The 21,696-nt window shown below is 43.2% G+C and overlaps 1 protein-coding gene across 1 annotated transcript; it reads right to left on the bottom strand.

Moving 5' to 3' along the window:
- Positions 1-4,609: 4,609 nt before the first annotated feature.
- Positions 4,610-20,722, bottom strand: LOC103660760. Its single transcript, XM_040630638.1, has 4 exons — positions 20,584-20,722; positions 14,718-14,978; positions 14,417-14,489; positions 4,610-5,058 (listed from the first exon to the last, which is right to left on the bottom strand). The coding sequence occupies exons 1-4, from the start codon at positions 20,720-20,722 to the stop codon at positions 4,680-4,682; spliced, it is 852 nt and encodes a 283-aa protein (XP_040486572.1). The 3' UTR covers positions 4,610-4,679.
- Positions 20,723-21,696: the final 974 nt, after the last annotated feature.

The following is a 21,696-nucleotide window of genomic DNA, read 5'->3' as shown; positions in this document are numbered from 1 at the left end:
TATTTTATTTTTGAGGTTCAGTAGGTAAATATGTTCGAAATCAGTTATGTATACTTTTTTTAAAGAAAATGTGCTTTTTGAGAAATATTCCTGTCTTCTATACAGTGGTGATGGTTAGTGTATGAATATAATTTATGCGAAGCTATAATAAAAATGGGGAAATGGGTGCCAATACCACCTCTAACCCCCCCGAGGTGCCCAAAAATGTGCAAATGATAAGCCTGCTAAGAGTTGGAAATTGTGACACAAGCATGTGTTATTGGAAATTTTAATATTACAAATATGTATATATAACATATGTACATATATATGACGTATGTATGTGGATTGCAATATCCGTGTACTATGGCTGAAAGTAAAATAAGAAACGAAGAACCAAAAATCCCCAGACACTCTACTGTTAACATAGCATGCTCTCACCCATCTTGAAGGAAGTGGTTAGATGCTTACAACAGCAGAAATGAAGTTAGAAATACAGATTATTGAGAATATGGCACGGGTACCTGCGTGGCTCAGTCGGTTAAGCGTCTGCCTTTGGCTCAGGTCATGATGCCGCATCCCAGGATCGAGTCCTGCATCAGGCTCCCTGCTCAGCGAGGAGTCTGCTTCTCCTTCTGCCTCGCCCCCTCTTGTGTGCAGGCTCTCTTTCTCTCTCTCTCTTTAATAAATAAATAACATCTTAAAAAAAAAAAAGAACGTGGCAGTGTCTGGGAAGTGTGTGGCCAAGAGCCCCGAGGATTTGGTTGGGGCACAGCTGGTGGCTATTTTATTTTTTGTTCCCCTAGAGCCCTGAGCTCCCAGAACAAAGAGGGTGTCTCTGAATCACACAGATCATTCCTCAAACGGATACAGCCTGCAGCCACACCAGCGGCCAGAGGCGGGCCAGCCTTCCTAAGATACCCTGGGGACCAGCTCTGTGCAGACAATGCATCTGATATCCAGAGACCTGAGAACAGGCAGGGAGTCCAAAGCAGCTGAGAGTAATGATGGGGAGGCTTAAAAGATTTTCGTTCTTAAAGAGACGGAGAATTCCTATGTGACGTTTTCATAGTGTTGAATATAATCACGAATTCCTTTCCCCAAACCAGACACTATCTGTTACAGAACCCCGCTGGGAGTTTGCAGACTGGTCGGCAGAACTGAGCCTGGAGGTTTAGACCCAGCTCCGATTGTCAGGAGAAGTTCAACAGCCACGTCCTCACGCAAGCCAGAAATGCCGTGAGACTCCTCGAAGCAGACTGACATGACCTCACTGGTTTTAGATTGTGAGGTATCATGAGGCTGGTAAAGAGCCAGAGGCAAAGGCGCAGAGAAATTTTCAACCTGTTCTTTGTCCTTGATTCATCAAATGATCAGCACCTTGTGAATTTTCATCACTCGGAGGCTCACATGTACTTTTGCTGCTGCTCTTAACGCAACTTCCAGAGAAAAGAAGATGCTGCCGCTATCCCGGCAGGGGCACGTCTCAAGGTCCTGGGGTCTCCCTTTCAGAGAGTGACACAGCAGAGAGGTGGGGAGGTATTTGACGAACATTTGGATGTGGCTCCCACATAACCATGGTGAAGGGGAACACTTCGTTTCTGGGGGTGTCAGCGATGCCCCAAATGGTTTTGGTAATTTTATACTCTGATCATTAGAACAGAATGACAAATATGGGGGTGTTTGGGGGTTGACTCAGATCTGTGGCCAATGCTGTGTGATTTATAAAAATAAACCCCAGGGGCTCAGTCCGTGAACTATCCAACTCTTGGTTTTGGCTCAGGTCGTGATCTCAGGGTGGTGAGATCGGCCCCCACGTCGAGCCCCGTGTCAGGCTCTGTGCTCAGCTGTGGAGTCTGCTCGAGATTCTCTCTCCCTCTCCTTCTGCCCCTCCCGCTCGTGCATTCTAAATAAATATATAAATAAATAAATATTTTAAAAATCTTTTTCAGAAAAAGAGAATAAACACCAATGTGATCCAAACATATTCTTCTAGCAGCGTGAGGAGTGGCTTACCCTGCTCCCTTACCTGAGCTCTTTCAGAAAAGCACGTGGAAAGACGACAGCACATAGCTAAGCTTACAAGAAAAGACACTGAGGGGTCCGTGCCTCTGATGTGTTTCCTCAAAGAAATATGAATGTGAGGCTTTGTTATGGAATCATGGAAGGTTGTTTTGAAGGGTAAATATCTGTGTTTTCCCCCAAAATACTTAGAATGTACACAAGAACCCAGGCTGCATGTCTCCTATTAAATCAGGCAACACACGTGTTCAAAATCAAGGGAGAATTTGGGGACCGATTTTAATAATATTTAAACAAATTTATCACTGCTGATTTTCAAGACTACTTCTCACCCACAACTCAAGCCTCAGGGTGAGTACATTACCGCAGGTGGCCGCTCGGTGAGAAAGCCTCTGAGTTCCGGGCTTCCCGAGAAGATGGACAAGGCTGCCATGCTAAGAAAATGTTTCAGAATCAGAAATCTATAGGCCCACGACAGCTATGAAATAGCAGAGCTCAAGCAGATGGCATTAGTGGACAGAGCAGAGCTTTTGCCGTGGAATGGAGAGAATAAATTGCTTGATCCATACTCAGAGTTAGGGCACCTCTGTAAGAACGCTCAGCTTCCGAATAGGGCTGATAGTCTGCATTGTAAAGAACTCCGTCCGACAGTTCACACGTCTCTTTTCAAATACATACACAGTGAGCACGACCCGCTCGGGAGGCACGTCATCGTCTCTCTGTTCTACTGGCTTCTGTGCGTGTGGCAGAGCCGTTCTAACTGTTAAGATACACACTGACTCTGAGACCCCTGGATGGCCACCTCTGCCGGAAGCATCAGTCCGTGATGATCGAGCAGTGAGGTTTGGGCCCTCCAGTAGGACATTTCCACGTGTCCCCCTGCTGCAGTGGAAGCTGCAATCACAGGAGCCAGGGTGGCCCGTGAGCATGATGGATATTCTCCTGCAGGGCTGCCACCCCGGCGTCAGGGGTGAGCACAGTACTGTGGTTGGAGGAACCTGTGGGATGACTTACACCAGGGCTGTGGTCAATAATTACATTCTCTAGCAGACTCCCTTCAGCACGGGCCTTCTGGAGCAGCAGGACTCCAGAGCCCAAGCGCTCCTCTTTGGGGAGCAAGGTCGGGGGGCAGGTAGCCGACACCACAGTTCGAAGTCTAGAGAGATCGTGTCTATTCCAACAGCACACGTTTATATTACTTATAGGAAGAGGATGAAATACACACAGGGATTAATTATGATCATTGTGCAGATACTGAAAAACATAGTTTGATCTGAAAAAGATGAAATTGTATTCACTCTCCATGGATATGTTTTTCTGCCCTGCTCTTGGGAAGGGGTAGAAGGCTAATATTTGTGCTCTACCCTTCTATGTACATAAAGCCATAGAAAGTTCTTGGTGTACTGTAGGATGCTGCTGGAGAAAATGCAGTGCTTGAGGGACAGATACAGCTCCTGAATTTGTGAAGTTTGGCAATTTAAAGGCATTGCCACCGAGCTTTGTGATGAATGTGTTCACCACCTCCACCATAAGCAAGGAGGCACTAGTGTCCCAGCTGGGGTGAGATTATCAGACTTGAAATACAATACATTGAGGACTGTTGCTTCAGAGAGTATTTGCATTGAACCCCCCGCAGATTAATAAGATTGATGCTGGAGGGGTAAATTTGAACCATGGTCCCAGCCTTCCAATACCACTTGAGTGAGATGTCTGGGAGCTTGCCACGATCAGTGTTCACCTCCTTAGACGATCTCCTTTTGAAAGTTCAGAAGTGTTGGAAGGATGGCAAACCTCCCACACAGACTAGAGCAAACATCTTCAGGGCCTGCTGTCATGAATTCCAGAGCACGCAGCTTTGGCAGGTGTGGCCCTGAGATCTTCGGCATCTTGGAGGAGGACCCATCTCCAGGTACTTACTCAGAAGAACACTGTAGTGAATTGCCGCCTGGGCAGCACACTCGGGGATGATTTCTGCAGGCCCCAAGTATTACAGCTCAAAGACATGACAGTGCTCGAAACAGTGGCATCACGCGGGGCCCTGGGAAGAGCGGCGAAGTTAATTTCGACAGGTGAAAGGACTCCAGGTTTAATTATTGCAAAAAGGGAAGACGAACCCTCGAGTTGGCTGTGCAGCACTAGGCCATCATTTCTGCTGGAGACTGTGTGGGATAAGGGAAAAAGTGGAAAAGAAATGGCAAAGTGGCCCCGTGCGTGATCATTAATGACTTGAAAGCTTGTCTTTGTGGCCGCCAAGACCTTTCACAGGCAGTGATAAACTAGCTAGTCCCTTTAAATCTGGGAAAAGCTCTGTGTGGGTGTGAGAGAGAGAGAGAGAAAACTAGTGGAACAGAGAGTCAAGATGTTATCAGGAATTTCTTAGAAACTTGTTTGGAGCTGGCTGTCTTTATACAGTGAGTAGCCCACTCTTTCCCACTCATCTGATCTATGGAGGCCTTCCCTTAATATTAACTGAAGCAAGGCAGGGGCTCTGGGAGCAGGTTGGTGAGGACAATAGTGAAGGTCAAAAAAGGCCTCACCAAAATGTCATGCCCGCTATTGTCACAGTCCTTAAACTTACTCTGAATATATTCTGACCAGGGCAAGAAAAACTACACTGTCCATATAATTACAACATACATAGTTCTTTTTATTGTCTGCCTGAGGTGAATTACAGATACCTACAGAAGCCAGATAGATGTACTCCATCCATGTGTGTTTCCTTCTGGAAGCTTCCACGGTGCTGCCCAGTTGTCTCTGCAGAGGCCTCTGGGTGAAGTTGATGCAACTGAGTCTCCTTGACATATGGAGTGCTTAACAAAGTCCCGCTGAAAGCAGATGTCCTCACCCAGTTGGCTGCTTCTGAGCATGTCAAGGAAGTGCTCCTTCGGGAAAGGTGCACAGAGGGTAATCCTGCAGCAATCTGTGGCCACACACGTCCACACCATGCAGCTTCGGCCCTGTCCAGTCCTACTGAGGTTACTGACGTGGGCATCCCCCACACAGAGCAAAACCACAACTAATCCAGTTCGCATCATCTCGGGGATTGCCCTGGAGACACTGAAGGAGAAAATACTTCTATCAACCCAAACCAGATCTGCATTTTATTTTTTTTAAAGATTTCATTCATTTATTTGATAGAGAGAGCAAAGCAGGGGGAGGGGCAAAAGGCAGAGGGAGAAGCAGACCCCCCGCTGAGCAGGAAGCCGCACGTGGGGACTCCATCCCAGGATCCTGGCATCGTGACCTGAGCCGAAGGCACTTAAACCAGCTGAGCCACCCAGATCAGCATTTTAAACAAAGGCAGGTGCTGATTGTAAGTATAATAAATAAGATTCCTTATATGTTAGCATATTCTTTATTTCTCTGGTTCTGAGAATTCTGACCAGTTGTTAGTGGAATACAACAAGAAGTTGTATCTGAATTGCCATCAGATGGAACAAATGAAGACGATACTTCTACCTCCCTTTCAGAGGAAAACCTCATGATTATTTTTGCCTACCGCCTAGACATGTGCTGGTCAGGGCAGTAATCACTCACCACATGGGGCCACTGGGTCCTTGAAATGTGGCTGGTCCAAGGTGAGATGAGATAGAAGTGTAAATGGCCCGTGAAATTTCAAAAATAGAGCTTTTTTGAAGTATAAAACACCCCACTAATGAATTTTTATATTTATTATATGCTCAACTACTATTTTTGGTATATTTATTAATTAAACCATATCATTATGCCTAGTCACCTGTTGCTTTTTGCTTTTAAGAAATGTTTTCTTCTTTTTGCTTCTAAAATATGACTCTCAGCTAACATTAAATTACATCTATTACTTGCATTTGTATCTCATATTAAATTTTACTGCAGAGCACCAATGAAGAAATGTCATCCTGCTCCAATAAAATAGCCAGGGGAAGATACAGTCCGCAGCCGGGCTCTCAAACCTGCTCGGGTCTAACAGCGTGGTCAAGAAGAGGAGAGGCTTCGGCTCGTCTTTGCCAGGGGCCGGCGAACCTCCCGCGCAGCTTTGCATGGCAGAAGCACCACACCGGGACAGCACGAGCAGAAACATCAGACAATGTGAACTAAAGTTGCAGAGAACCCCCCGTGCTCCTGCTGAATTAGATGCAACATCGTAAGCAACATGAGCAAAGTAAGCTGTGAGGGCAGGGGGGGCTCCGGGAGTGCATCGGGCACGTTATCACTGACCTGGATTTCTTTGCCATGCAACCTGGCACAGGCAGGCACCTGCCCAAGGTGGGGACATTTCCATCATGGCTTTATCATCCCACAAATTCCATTGTTTATCCTGAGGAAACCCACAGACATGGAGGGACGTGCAGCTTCCCAAACATGCTTGTCTAGTCAATTTGGAGAATTAAGTGCCTTCGGTGGCTCAGTCGGTTGAGCGTGTCTTTAGCTCAGGTCATGATCCTGGAGTCCCAGGATCAAGCCCCATGTCAGGCTCCCTGTGTGGTGGGGAGTCTGCTTCTCCCTCTCCCCCTGCTCCTTCTCTCACTCTCTTAAATAAATAAGTCTTTAAAAAAAAGTAAAAAGAAAAAAGAATGATTCTAGTGTGGAATGAGTACAGGTGCTAATATAAGAAAAGCCTACATTTTACCAAAGGAAGGAGAGAATCTTTATTCAACCCGGTTTTCTTTTTTTAAACGAAGTGAAATACATTTCTTAGTTTATTAACAAGGGGGAATGTATGAGCTTGGGAAGAGGGTGAAAAATCACCTGTACGGGAAATACAAATGAAATGCCACAAGTCAGTTTATGACTGACGGAGTATAATCTCCTTTACCACCACGCTTGATGGAACCCCTGTCTGGAGATCTGTATCTGTAAAGAGCAGAAGATTGGCAGTCGTAGTCCACTCTTGCACCAAAACCACTTGTTTGATATATAAATAAATAACCATCCTGCTATCTAGACAGAGGAAGATGGAATATATTTTTACATTTTGGGTAAGAGATAATCCCTGCCAATGTTAGTATGAGAAATCAACACTTTTAAGAACAACTATGAGGTGGCCACATGTTACAGATTGTGAAATATTCCTATTCTGAAATGTTAATGGTATTTTACTTGAACACAGATTATGAAGACTTTTGGGAAGGTATTACTTAGGCAAGTGTCTAAAAAGTAAAAAAAAAAAACAAATTTATCAGTTGCTTTACAGAAATGAGCTTGCGGGGGGCCAAAATTTGCAATAATTTTAATATTAAAAAACTAATCATAACATATCAAGTGTAAAAAAATCCATAAACCCTAATGACCCTCAACAAAGGGGGGAGGAATAAGATAAAACTCTCCTTTACAAAGTTAATGAATATGAAAGGAACAATGAAATTAGAATCAGTAGTTTCCTGCCTCCATTATAATAACTGATTCAGGCAAGCATCCGCAACAGTTGTGAAAACTAGTAGGTGAAATTTGGTTGGGGAATAGGATATTTGCATGGTGCCGAAGTATCAGCCCACAGATTCCTCGCTAACGTAAAGATGAAAACATGTCTTTGTAATGAAGGAATCTGATGATTGCCCCCTTCATCAAATGATAAAGCTTACATCACTAATCACGGGATGCCATGACATCCCAGTCATGCAACATAAAAGTATAAAATATGAAGAATACAACACCATCTATGACGTATTCTGGCCAAAAATGTTTATATCCAATCAAGCTTAGAACTATACTATCCAATACTCACCACATGTGGCTACTGAACAATTGAGATGAGGCTGGTCTGAATTGAGATGTGCTGTAAATATAAAATACTGGATTTTGAAGACTTTATACAAGATAATGGTATAAAATATCTCATATTGGGGCACCTGGGTGGCTCAGTCTGTTAAACGTCTGCCTTCGGCTCGGGTCATGATCTCAGGTCCTGGGATTGAGCCCCGCATCAAGTCTCTGGGCTCAGGGGGGAGTCTGCTTCTCCTCTACCTTTCCCCCTGCTCATGATCTCTCTCTCTCTCTCTCATCCTTTCTTTCTCAAATAAATAAATAAAATCTTTAAAAAAAATAAAGTATCTCTTATTGATTACATGTCAAAATGATAACATTTTGAAACACCAGGTAAAATGAAACATTATTAAAATTAATGCCACCTGTTTTGTTTTGCTTTTTAAAGGAGTAGCCTTAAAGTTTTCACAGTTGTACCAAATTTCAATACTTCAAGAGTCTTACCAGATTAAAAATAGAAAAAATTGGCATTCGCGTCACTCTCAACAGTCCTGGGCATGGATGATCACTGGAATTAAGGGACAGCTCAGTAAAGGTGCCTTAAGGGTGGCAACCGTTGCTTTGGCTGATAGCTTGGGCTCACATTTAATTAAGAGATGGAGTTATTGATCAGGCCCACAGAACCTCCTCCATTAAAATCTTCCTAATTTACAAGCCAGGAAGAACAGATCCTCATTGCAATAAACCTTAATCATTGCCAGTGACATACAGTTCAAGAGGGGAGGGTCAGATCTTCCTGGCAGTCGTACTTTGTCACAGATGTTTTCCTCAATGCACATATGTGTGCACTATCTCCAAGAGGTCGTTCTGACTTGGTTCATTTGTTGAGCATTTAAAAACTATTGTCACTATTTGTGATGTGTGTGTATGTGTGTGCAAAGCATCCTGAGAAAAATCCATGGCGTGATGGTGTGGCACTCTGTGGGAATTCTCTACAGCTTGCTGTCACCTTTTTCTTTTGGTGATGCATTGTTTGTTTGAGGGTGTTTTTTCCTTTTTATAAGGTTCCCTTTCACATTCTGTAGAAGTCCCTCCCCTTTTGATCAACTTCTTGAAGGGATACAGTCTTTCAGCATTCCTCAGTCCCACACCCACAGCCATACTTTCTAACTGTCCTCCTGTGAGGCCAAAATATAACATGCCTTTCAAAGAGATACAACCTTTCAAAATAAGCCTCAAGTTCCTTCCCCATCTTTGCCCCAGTCACCCCTGAGTTTCCATGAAGTTGTATTCATTCCGAACCAACATAAGTCCTCTCTCACCTTGCTACAGTTTTCAATTCCTGTCCTCCTTTTAGGAAACCATCTGATTCTCTGAAATATTCCCATCTCTCTGGAGTCACAGGTTCACCTTCACAATGGGAATGAGAAAAAGACACTTCTTCTATTCCGCATTGACGTGGGACTCCTAGCCAGTGCAGTAAGGCAAGGAAATATACACACGGTGTAAAGATTATGAAGGGAGAAGGAAATCTTTCATTATCACAGATGAAATGATTCTTTATAAAAATCCAAAAAATATATATCATTAGACAAGTTATCAGAATTAAGTAGGGATTTTAGCACAGTCATTGAACACGGGAGAGTATATAAAACTTAATTGTTTTTCTACGTACCAGCAATGAGTGGTTGGAGAATGAAAATACTATTTATAATAGCATTGAAACCCACCAAATAATTAGGAATAAATCTAATGAAAGATATGCAATACCACTGGACTGCAAACTATTGACCAATACTGAGAGAAATTTCCATTTCTAACTCAGTGGAGAGATTCCCTCAAAAAAGGGGGTAGGGATAAGATAAGGCTCTTCTTTACAGATATAAAGTTAATGAATGTAGAAGAAATAATGGAATTGAGGCGCCTGGGTGACTCAGCTGATTAAGTGTCTGACTCGATTCAGCTCAGGTCATGATCTTAAGGCTCTGTGCTGGGCATGGAGCCTGCTTAAGATTCTCTCTCTCCCTCTCACTCTCCCTCTGCCCCTCCCCGTCCCAGCTTTCTCTACCTCTCTAAAAAAAAAGAAGAAGAAATGGAATTAGAGCCAATAATTTCCAGCCTCCATTACAATAATTGATACAGGCAAGCATCAGCAATGGTTATTAAAATGAGTAGGTGAACTTTGGTTGGGGAACAAGATATTTGCATGGTGCCAAAGTATCAGCAGTGGGAGGATTCAATATTGTTAAGTTATTAATTATCTTCAAATTGATCTATAGATTCAATACAACCTCGTCAAAATCCCAGCAGGTATTTTATTGAAAATTTAAGAGTTGATTCTAAAGTATTTACCGAGGGGCCCCTGGCTGGCTCAGTTGGTAGAGCATGCAACTCTTGATCTCGGGATAGTGAGTTCAAGTCCCGCATTGGCCATGGAGGTTACTTTAGAAAAATAAAAATTAAGTATTTATGGAGATGCAGAGATCTAGAATTGCTAAGAATTCTTTGGAAAAAAAAAAAGAACAAAGAAACCTAAAAGACTTACCTACCAGCTTCCAAAGCTCATTATAAAGCTATAATAATTAACACGGTATGTATTGATGTGAGGATAAAAAAATTAGGCCAGTAGAATAGAAGAGAGAGTTCAGAAACAAAACTATCCTTATGTAGTCACTTTATAATAAAGATATTACAGCAATTCAGGAGAAAAGTGTGGTCCTTGAAATAAATGTTCCTGAATCTTTGATCTATTCTTTACACTGTATACAAACATTAATTTCATATGGTTCATAGTCCTAAATTCTAAAAGTAAAACAATAAAAATTTTAGAAGAAAATAATTTTGTGACCTTGGAGTAGAAAAAAGTTTCTTAAATAATACATAAGAGTACTAACCGCAGAAGAAAAGATTTATTTATTAATGGAACTTCATTAAAATTAGGGATTTCTGTTTCTTAAAAATCCCTACTAAAGTGAAAAGACATGATGAGGGATAGAAACAGAAAAGTGTTCACCTTTGGTCCAGAAGGCTGATCTATAGCCTGCATAGTTTCCAGAAGGATCAAATAGGTGCTGATTGCTACATTCCTAAAGGGTCTCATGGCTGCCTGTACATCTCACCCATAGTTAATACCAAGCTGAATGGTAAGCACCAGAAAAATCTTGAGAAAGTAATTTTATGAGTAGAAATTCAAAGACATTTATGATCTAATACCCCCTGCATGTCCCTCCCCCTTGAGCACTAAGTATATAGCTACCAGCCTCCCACAGCCGAAGTGCAGCTCTTTCTGCCCACAGGTCCTGTCCCCATGCTACTTAAATAGACTTACTAAGCTGCACCGTAAAGCCTCTCAAGAATTCTTTCTTGAGGGGCGCCTGCGTGGCTCAGTTGTTAAGCATCTGCCTTCGGCTCAGGTCATGATCTTGGCGTTCTGGGATTGTGCCCTGCATCTGAGATCGAGCCCCGCATCGGGCTCCCTGCTCAGGGGGGAGTCTGCTTCTCCCTCTCCCATTCCCCCTGCTTGTGTTCCCTCTCTTGCTGCCTCTCTCTCTGTCAAAGAAATAAAATCTAAAAAAAAAAAAAAGAACTCTTTCTTGACAGTCACCCTTAATGGTCCTGCAATAGGCAAGCCACTTACTTGGATCATGATATCCAACCAAAGACTTATCTCGAGAATACATAAAGAACTTCTACAAGTCGATAAGGAAAAGACACACACCTCCATATAAAAAATGAGCAAAGATTAAGCTCTTCAGAGAAGGGGTATCCAAATGGCCAATAAACATGAAAAGAGACTCAGCTTCATGACTTTTCAGAGAAATGCAAATTAAAATCACAACAAGATACAACCACACATCCACCACAATAACTAAAACTAAACACACACACACACAGACACACACACACACAAAACCCAAAAAACAAAAAATCTGAGAGTTTCAATTATGGATGAAGATATAGAGCAACCAGAACATTTGTATTTCCCCAAACTGGAAACAATACAAATGTCCATCACTGGGAAAAAGGATAATTGTGTATATTCATTGTATGGAATACTACATAGGAAAAAACAAAGAGGGACCACACACGAGTTGGATGAATTTCACAAACACTATGTTGGATGAAACAAGCCAAACACAAAAGAACATGCAATCTGATTCCATTTATATGAGGTTCAAGAACAGATGAAATTAATAAAAGCTTGTAGCAGACAGAATAATGGTACTGCATGCAGGAGTGGGGGCACTGACTAGGAAAACAACGGTGGGATTTTATAGAGTGCTGAAAATGTTTTATGTCTTGATCTACATGGTGGTTATATGGGTATTTACACATGGAATAATTTAATAAGCTATACACTTAAGATTAGTGCATTTTACTGTATTATTTGTACCTGTGATACAAAATAGTTTTTGTTAAAAAAGCAATAAAATTCTACATAGTGGAGTTGGTCCTACTAAAGGAAATTTTTGCAAATATAAAAACATTTTATTTTATTTTATTTTAAAGATTTTATTTATTTATTTGACAGAGAGAGACAGCCAGCGAGAGAGGGAACACAAGCAGGGGGAGTGGGAGAGGAAGAAGCAGGCTCCCAGCGGAGGAGCCTGATGTGGGGCTCGATCCCAGGATTGTGGGATCACGCCCTGAGCCGAAGGCAGACGCTTAACGACTGAGCCACCCAGGCGCCCCGCAAATATAAAAATGTTTTAAAGATTGCCTTTATTTTGCCGTAATTCTCCAGCAACAGAATTCTTCTAAGTCAGAACAAACTCATTTGTTTTTAAAACAAACCTCAGCCTCACGGCCATCTAATTGGGGTATTTCCTGAAGAGACGGAGACTGGAAGTTGTTTACACAATCAGCTTTTGTCTTAAAGATCCTGTTTTCGTTGTGGCCTAAAAGCTATGGCTAATACCACCTGTAGCCTTCTGGCTTTTTCCCTTTATTTTTCCTTTACTTCTTGCTAGCAGAAACTCAGTTTCGCTCAGTGTCCACCAGTTCTCCACCTGACTTCTGGGAAGGGGATCCCATTCCTAGGGAAATGCTGATCCTGCGAACTATGGCACCTCCCATTCCATAGGTAGGGTCCTGTGTAGGGGTGAGCGTGTGACCCAGTTCGGTTCCATCACGTGCAAGGAGAGATCTGCTGTGTGTGTGTGTGTGTGTGTGCTCGTGCGCGCACGTTGGAGAGGTGCTTCTGGGATTTCTTGTTCCTAAGGGGAGACTCCAGAGGGAGGAAGTTCATTTTCACCTCTGGATGCTGTTTCTAGGATTGCGGCTTGGAGCTGTTAGTAGCAAACTCCGTGAGAAGCAGTCCCAATGGAAAGCTGATGTGGATAATGTCGATGAAAGGTTTCTGGGCCCTTTACAACCTTAAAGTTTGTGTCGTGCCTCCTGTTTTACCTCTGGACTCTGCTAAAGTGACTGAGGGTCTTTTGTTCCTTCCAGCCAAAGATGTCCTAGCAGACTCCGAGACCTAGCTGCCCTTCAAGATTAGTCACTCTAGATGTTCGTCGTTCGATTCCAGCCAAACTAGCCATTTTAAGTGCCTCAAACATTTTTATTCCCACTTTCACCTCAGGACCTTTGTATGTGCTCTGGCCTTTGCTTGACATATTCTCCACCCTCCCTTTTACTACTCAGTACCCACTTGTCCATCAGATATCAGCCCACACATCATTTCCTCAGAGAAAGATCCCTGATTCCTCAGACGAAGATCCCTGATTCCTCAGACCAGGTCAGAATCCCTCTTCTCCTGTTGCCTCCCACTCTGTACAGTCCTTCATACCCCTTCTCTTGGTCTAAATTTTGAGACTGGAGATTTCATTTCAAAACATAAGAGCTTTGTTCAGGCTGTGGTTGTGCATATAAAGGACTGTGTCCTATGGGTGAACCATAAGGTATCCAGCAAAATACTCTTTTCATGTTCAACCTGTTTCCTCACCCTAAAATTGTTCCAAGTATTACTGAAGGCCTGAGACAATTCTGGTCAGTGGCCTCACAGACACTGAGCCAATCATCTCGAGTGCACCTGATACCATTACAGGAATCACAGTGTGGCGGAGTGTGTGTTCTGACTGCAGGCCGACATGACTTCTTTACAGCCTGGAGCCCTTGTGCCAAGATTCCCCAGACTTGGGCACCTTCCTGGAGGCTCACGCCAGACCTCCCCCAAAAGGACGGCTGAGGCACCACTTGGTGGGATTAGCAACCCGAGCGTTGTTTGCTGATTACAGGCCATAGGCCAATGGATGGAACCAGCACTTTGACAGAACCTTGAGTCTGGACCCCAGGAGGGGCTCCTCTGCACAGCTAAGAGGGCAGCTCCATGAGTCCCCTGAAACAGGCAGGACAGCATTTTTCTATCTTTTCGACTTGCTACACGACTTCCTCCCTTCCGTAATTGTCACCTCTGTCCTACTTCAGCTGCCTTCAGCTACAGCTCTGTTTTCTCCTGAAATTGTCCTCTATTATCTCGAACTGCATTTCCTTCCTAATTAACCACAACTTCTGGTCTGCCCATACTTTGGTTCTCTTCCTCCCTCACAACACTCAGAGGCCCCCAGGGAACTGGTCTGCCTTCCCCCATCTGACAGCTCCCTCGGACGGTGCAGCCTTCTCCTTCCCCTGCGCCCCTGCCCGTGAGGTCTGTGGATCAGCACGTACTGCTGACGTGCGACCTGTTGAGGGAGACTCGTTTGCGGATCTAAAAGAACATAAAAATACATACAAATCCATATGTGTAGCTGGTGGTGATGGTTGCAGGATGATATGAACGTACGTGATAGCACTCAACTGTACACCTAAAAATGGTTAAGAGAATACATTTTATGTTAAATGTATTTTGCAACAATAAAAAAATGAAAAGAAATAGCATGTTATGAAAGTACATAACAGACAGGAAGAGAGAAAACGTTTACAAATTGTGTTTGTTTTTAAGATGCTTTTGATGACAAGTAAATAAAACCAAACTTCGGATGGCCTTAAAAAATAAATAAAAATAAAAACTACATCACAAAAAGTAAACGCACCGTTCAGTTCTTTCTTAAAGCGGTCACACTGGTTTCGTGTGCGGAGAGTTTCGCACCGTGGCTCCCGGGTGGCTGGGTGTCCTCCCTGTGGAACGGAACGCAGAGGCTCGGAGGGCTGGGTTTGGAAGCCCAAGGGGCACTGGCGAGTCCACCCGAGAGCAGGAATTTCATTCTGCCCGAAGACGAAGATGAAAAAAGAAGCTGTGCGGAAACCTGCGCTGGGGGTCAGCCCGCCTTCAGCCGTCGGAATGTCGGCGGACGCTGCGGGTCAGGAGCAATGCCAGAATATGTATTCCCCGCCTGTCTTTGGTGAAAAGGACGGTATGAGCAAATTATATTAATTTCCTTGTTGGTGCCTACAGTCTGCAGTTCAGTCCTTTTTAGAAGAAAGAAATTGTTGCTGTATTTACAAACGCAGAAAGTGTTCTTGCCTCTGGAATCCCAGAGGCTATTATTAAAATGATAAATTCCCAGCCTGGTAAAGTAAAATGATACTCTGGGTCAGGATAAGGGATGTCTTTTCTGAATAATGCATGACACAAACTTGTTTACTTCCGTCTCTGGTACCAAGACTGTCTTTTTCTTCCTGGGTTTAAGCATTGCCTGTTCTCTGGGGAAGCCTTCGCCCTACAATCGGAAAGATACTTTTAATTCGATACTTTCTTGGGTCCTGTGGTTCCCTTGAGCAATTGGCCTTTGTACCAAGAACTCCCCAGGACCCCGAACAGGCAAGGGGACAAGGAGACAAGTTCAGTGCCCAGCCCTGCCCAGGGCCTGTCCTTACACTGCTCTCTGCCCCTCTCTGGGCTTGCTCGTTCTGAGGCAGAATGGTAGTGATGATCCTTACTGGGCCTGCCTCACGGGCCGCTCGCTGAGGGAAGGGTGGTGAGTGTGGGATGCGGTGCGGATGACAGGTACTCCGGTATTCCTACAGCACCAGCTCGCTGCCCATGGGCTGCTTCGAATACCCAGGAGCTGCTTTGTATGGAACCAAGATACAGTGTTCTCAGCTCCTTTGGCCGTTAGATAAAGGGCTCCAGGGCCCCTTCTGCTGCCATTCGGCCCCCTTCTGCTGCCATTCGGCCCACTTAAACCCCTGCAAGGGCAACCACGGCAAGCCACGACTGCGTGACAGATGCTGGGGGAATACGTGGCTCCTGCACTCAAGGAGCGTAGAGCTTTGCTGAGGAACGAAGATACACGTACATGAAACGTTCTCGGCAGGTGGAATCGAGTTAAGGTCTTTGTCTGGTGTATTAGTTTGCTAGGGCTGCCATGACAAAGTACCACGGACTGGGGGATTTAAACCAGAGAAACTTACTTTCTCACAACTCATTTTGTGACCTCATTTTAACTGAATCACATCTTTAAAGACTTTCGCACAACTCATTTTGTGACCTCATTTTAACTGAATCACATCTTTAAAGACTCCAAACGCAGTCACTCTCTGAGGTCCTGGAGGTGAGGAGTGCAACATAAAAATTCTGGGGGGAGGGGGGTACACGATTCATCCTATAACACCCGGCTTCTAAATGTTACAGAATCTATAAAGAAATGGTCTATTTGCATCTTCCTGGGATGTCTAACAGGCATCTGAACCTAACTTACCTAAACCGAGCCCCTGCTCTTCTGGCCCGCCTCCCAATTTCTGCTCATCTGTTCATCTCTCTTTTTCCTGTAAGTGGTACAACTCACTGCCAGTCACTGTTCTCTTGGTGGAACTGATTACATCTGAAATTGTGGTTTTATTTTCTTATATGCTTTTTGCGAATGCCTGATGCATAGTAGGCACTCAACACATGTTTACTTGAATGAATCGTCAAAATAGTTATATAGCTAGTCCTGCACGGAGAGGGAGATTTCTGTGGGCTAGGAAACAATGGTAGGGTCCATGCAGGGGTGTGCTGGATGGAGCTGGCTTAAACCAGCCCACAAGAGACAATTGTCTAATTTTCAGTTGTTAAATGCAGCCATTATTAAAAATTAAGCTAAAGAAAGTTACAGCTCAACTACACTGAAAAAAAGGTAATACATACTTGGCTCATCATTTCTTAATTCTTTCACCTTCTTTGACTATTATCTATGCTCTTGAGATTGCCTAATTTTATTGTATCTGATGATAAGAATAATTTAACTGTGTGCTACTACTGCTCTCTTCCAACTCTTCATTTTATAGACTGAAATTGGCCGTAGTGGGAATATTTACTCAGTAAACGCCACAAATCGGTTTGCCTGCTTGCGTGTGTGTGTGTGTGTGTGTGTGTGCGCGCGTGTGTGTTGGTAGGAACTGAGGGAAGATGAGGAATGGAACCACACTGGCAGGGCCTGCAGTACTAGCCTCGGGGGTCTGGATTTGGATTCTATAAGCAATGAAACACCACCAGGAAATTTTGGGTAGGCATGTGATGTGATAAAGCAAATAGTAGATGTGGAGTGACTAGCCAAAGAATGGAACGAAGGGGGTACTTTTAGTACAGAAAACACTATCATAGCTCCTTCTGTGCGTTACCAAGTCCGTGAAGAATCTACACAATCGTTGGGAAAGTGTGAGCTGGAGGTGCTCACCAGGGAGGAGAATTAGTCTTTCAGCTAAAACTTCTCCAGATCTCTGTGAACAGAATGAAATCAAACTAAGGCTGCATTTAGGCTATAGACTAAGACCTCCTTCTCCGTGAATAGAGAAAACTCATGGAAAACCAGAGCCAAGATGTGGAGCGATCAGTTTGATAAAAAGTTCACCGTGATGAACTGTATCCACAAGAGAAAAGTCACCATGACTTCTACTGCCAATAAACCTGCTAATATACCCCCTCCACTGACCTGAAGAGGTGAGCAGTTGTAGTTGTCAGTGTGTTTACTGGGGACAGGGAGGTGTGTGTGTGTGTGTTTCTTTCCACAGTTGAAGCTCATTAGCAGCAGCTGAAAGTAATTAGAGGGCTAATTAAAACAGAGTAATGAGGTAACTGAGCACAAATGGTATGGTACTTATTGTTACCCATTCAATGGTGCTCTTTGTGTCTCATCTGTGATTAGGGAAGAGCATGTACTCTACGAAACACAAAGGAGTTCTACCATGTTTATTATGAAAACATCACAATGATGCACCCAGAAAGAAAAGGTTGAAAGAAGAAGGTAAACTTGCTGCCTCTCCCTTTCCATAAAGTGAATAAATCCAACAATGGGAGTGGTATCTGGGCCCTAATGGCCAATCTTCCCTTTTTGATATGAAGACAGGCAGATATGGAAAGATAACAAACAAGTTAAATGAGAGCGGGAGAACAAAAAGACCTTGAAAATGACATGAATGTATTTGTGAAAGGAAAAAGAAAATATAAAGCTTTAATAAGCAACATGAATGCCTTTGTCCAGAAGCACATATTCAATTTGAATAATGAGAGAAGTAAAACTTTTCTTCATTATTTTTCACTTGAGCCCATTTGGCAATATTGCCTGGTAAAAAGTGATTATATTGCAAATATTGCTTTTCTGAAAATGATGAGAGGAGCAGAGAAAATTACCCCATCAGTCTGAATTTCAAAACAAGTGTTCACATATACACTTCTATAAAAACCTGCCCCACAATTTGATGGTGATGGTGAACAGGATGTCCCTATTGAAATTTCCAAGGAAATGTATAGACTATGACCTAAATACAGAAACCCACCTGTTGTAAGTCTCCTTCAAAACCACTGAATACATTACAAATAGGGAACTCTGAGTGATAGAAATACCAACAATAATCTCACTTGAGTTTAGCAGAATATGCCCAATAATTATTCTAACCACAGGGTGTCTTGAGTCTTGAACATTTTAAGAACTTCATACATTGTCTTGACAATCAGAGAAATCCCTGGTGAATGGTTAGTTTGAGCTGCGTAACCTAGTTCAGACGATCTGATAGATTAGAAAGATTGTCATATGCTCTCCACTCTCGTCACACTCCCTACCTCTTATTCGGCCCCAGCTGTCTTCCCTGTGGCTGTCAGTAAAAGCTTTGTCACATCTCAGTCTGGTCAGGACACAGCTCTCTGGTTGCTTCCTATTCCTTGACAATGGTCAGCCAGTGGGCACGCAAAGCTCTCTCTCACTTGGCCCCTCTCTCAGATTATCTCTGATGTCTGCCCTCCTGCATCTTTTGCCCACCCAGAGTTAAACTACAGCACGCTGCAGTTTTTGAAAGAACTTTGTTCTTTCATGCTTTTGCACACCTAATACTCTGTTCAGAAAGGCTTCTCCCTTGCTTTTTCCCACACAAACCCCTACTTGAGCTATAAGACTCAGCTCAAGTAACATCTCTTTAAGTTTGTCCTTATTTTACTCTCTCTCTGGTCTGAATCCTCAAACACCTAATTCTCTCCTTGTTTTTTCTGTCTCTACACAAAACTATCAGAGACTTGAGATCTTTGAACATTCAGCAAATATTTGAGCGCCTACTATCAGCCAGGAATTACTCCAGATGCTGAGGATACAGCCATGAACAAAGTAAATCCCTGTCCTCATGGAATCTCCGTTTTAGCTGGGAAGGGCAGGTTAAAACAAACAACTACATAGTGTTTCCTAACATTAGTAAAAAAGATCTGGGAACTTTAGATTCTGAAAAGAGGCAAGATAAAACCTTCAGATTTTATACCATGAATTAATTTAAGGACATCTTTTCTAATGACCTTTTTTTCACTGCAAGGAAACCTAAGGCAAAGAGATGTGCATGGACTGGTTCAAGGAAAGTCACATGGTTTATTGGAAGCAGAGCCGGATCCTCAACCCCATTCCTGACTCCTGGTTGAGAATTGTCTCAATTCTTCTAAAACATGACAACACTCAGGCAACTCACTTATAGTAGAGCCTTGACTGTGATCAGGATCTCTTTTTTTTTTTCAGTTTTATTGAGATATAATTGACATATCACATTGTGTCTGTTTAAGACATACAACATGTCGGTACCTACGTGTTGTAAAGGGATGACCACCGTGGCATTAGCTAACACCTTTATCATGTCACGTTATTACCATTTCTTTTTTGTGGTGACAACATTGCATATCTATTCTTTTAGGAACTTTCAAGTATATGATACAGGATTATGAACTACAAGGACCGTGCTCTACATTAGATCCCCAGAACCCATTCATCATATAGCTAGAAGTTTGTACTCTTTGACCAAAATCTCCCTATTCCCCCACCACTCCCCAGCCTTTGGTGACCACCATTCTAATCTCTATTTCTGTCATCTCAGCTTGTTTAGATTCCACATATAATTCCTACCATGGTATTTGTCTTTGTCTGCCTGACATGTTTCAGTTAGCATAATGCTCTTAAAGTCTCTCTATGTTGTTGCAAATGGCAAGATTACCTTCTTTCTCGTGACTGAATAATATTCCATTGTGTGTGTGCATATATGTGTGTGTGTGTGTGTGTGTGTATGGCATATATGGCATCTTCTTTATCCATTCATCCATTGATGGACACTTAGGTTGTTTCCATATCTTGGCTATTGTGAATAACGCTGCACTGAACAGCGGGATGCCAATAAAATCAACTCAAAGTGGATTAAAGACTTGAATGGAAGACCTGACGCACTAAAACTCCTAGAAGAAAACACAGGGAATAATCTCCTTGACACTGGCCTTGGCAATGATTTTTTGCATGTGACACCAAAAGCAAAGGCAATGAAAGCAAAAATAAACAAGTGAGACTAAATCTGTTTAATACCGACTGTGTAAGGTTACTTGCGTGAGTTCAAGTATGGAGTCCAAAGCCCAGCTGATTCGCCAAGCTATGGCTTAGGCAGAACGATGGGCTTCCTGTTAAGGCCACTGCTCTAGAAAGTCGCCTAGTTTCTGGAGGAGAAACGAAATCTAGACGGCAGTACCCTGAAATGTAGCTGCATCTGCCGTGTGGCTCAGCCTCGTCACCGGAGCTTTTCTGACCGCAGGGTTGGTTGTGTGACGCGATGAGTGACATGACGGGTAAGTCTGGGCTAGATCCTGCAGGGACGTCTTCTTCCTCATAATCACGACAGGTGGTTGTGCGAGATTTCTGGTAGAAAAGTAACCTGAATGGAGATTATACTTGGCATTCTCTCTCTGAGTCCCTGATTTACACCATCTCTGTGACACTTAGCAATAAAGGTAGAGAAGACGACAAGGTCCTGGGGCACCTGCCTGGCTCAGTCAGTGGAGTGTGTGGCTGTGAGTTTGAGCCCTCCGTTGGGTGTAGAGATTACTTAAAAGAAAATAAAATCTTTTAAAAAAAGAAGAAGAGAAGGTCTCACTGTCAAGCATTTTCTTGTGTGATTCCTCTGCTTAGGATGCCCTCCTTTCTCTACTCTTTGGCCAAATTTATCATCCTTCCAGGGCCTTCTTCTCCATAGTGTGCTCAGACTACTCTGGTCTTCGCTGAGCATTCCTCCCTCTGAATTACTGTTCCTTCATAGTTCTTGGAACATAGCTTCTGTTTTTTATTAAAACAAGTTTTCTTAACCTCAGCACCGTTCACTATTTGGGCCACATAGTTCTTTGCTGTCCTGTGCATTGTAGGGGATCCAGGAGGATCCTTGACCTCTATCCACTAGATGCCAGAGCACTGCTTCCAAGTCATGACAATCAAAAGTATTTCCAGGCATTGCTGAATGTCCCTTGGGAAACAAAATCACCCTGGATTGAGAAGCACTGATTTAAACTCTTGTACACTGGGGCGCCTGGCTGGCTCCATCAATAGAGTGTGCGTCTCTTGATCTCAGGGTTGTGAGTTTGAGCCCCAGGTTGTGTGTAGAGATTCCTTAAAATAAAATCTTTAAAAATAAATAAATAAAATAAACACCCATACATTTATTCATAGCAATAGCAGCAATAGTGCATTGGGAGTTTATGTAGTAGGCACTTTGCCAAGCACTTTACATAGAGGGTCACTCTTGATCCTCAGGGAATACCAGATAAAGAATATAGCCCCATTTTATGTATGGAAACATTGAGGCTAAGTCACC

The sequence above is a fragment of the Ursus maritimus genome, unplaced genomic scaffold, assembly GCF_017311325.1.
Source record: "Ursus maritimus isolate PB19 unplaced genomic scaffold, ASM1731132v1 scaffold_16, whole genome shotgun sequence".
In the NCBI taxonomy this organism is placed as follows: Eukaryota; Metazoa; Chordata; class Mammalia; order Carnivora; family Ursidae; genus Ursus; species Ursus maritimus.
The sequence above is the reverse complement of the archived record's forward strand: the minus strand, read 5'-3'. Positions and strand labels throughout refer to the sequence as shown.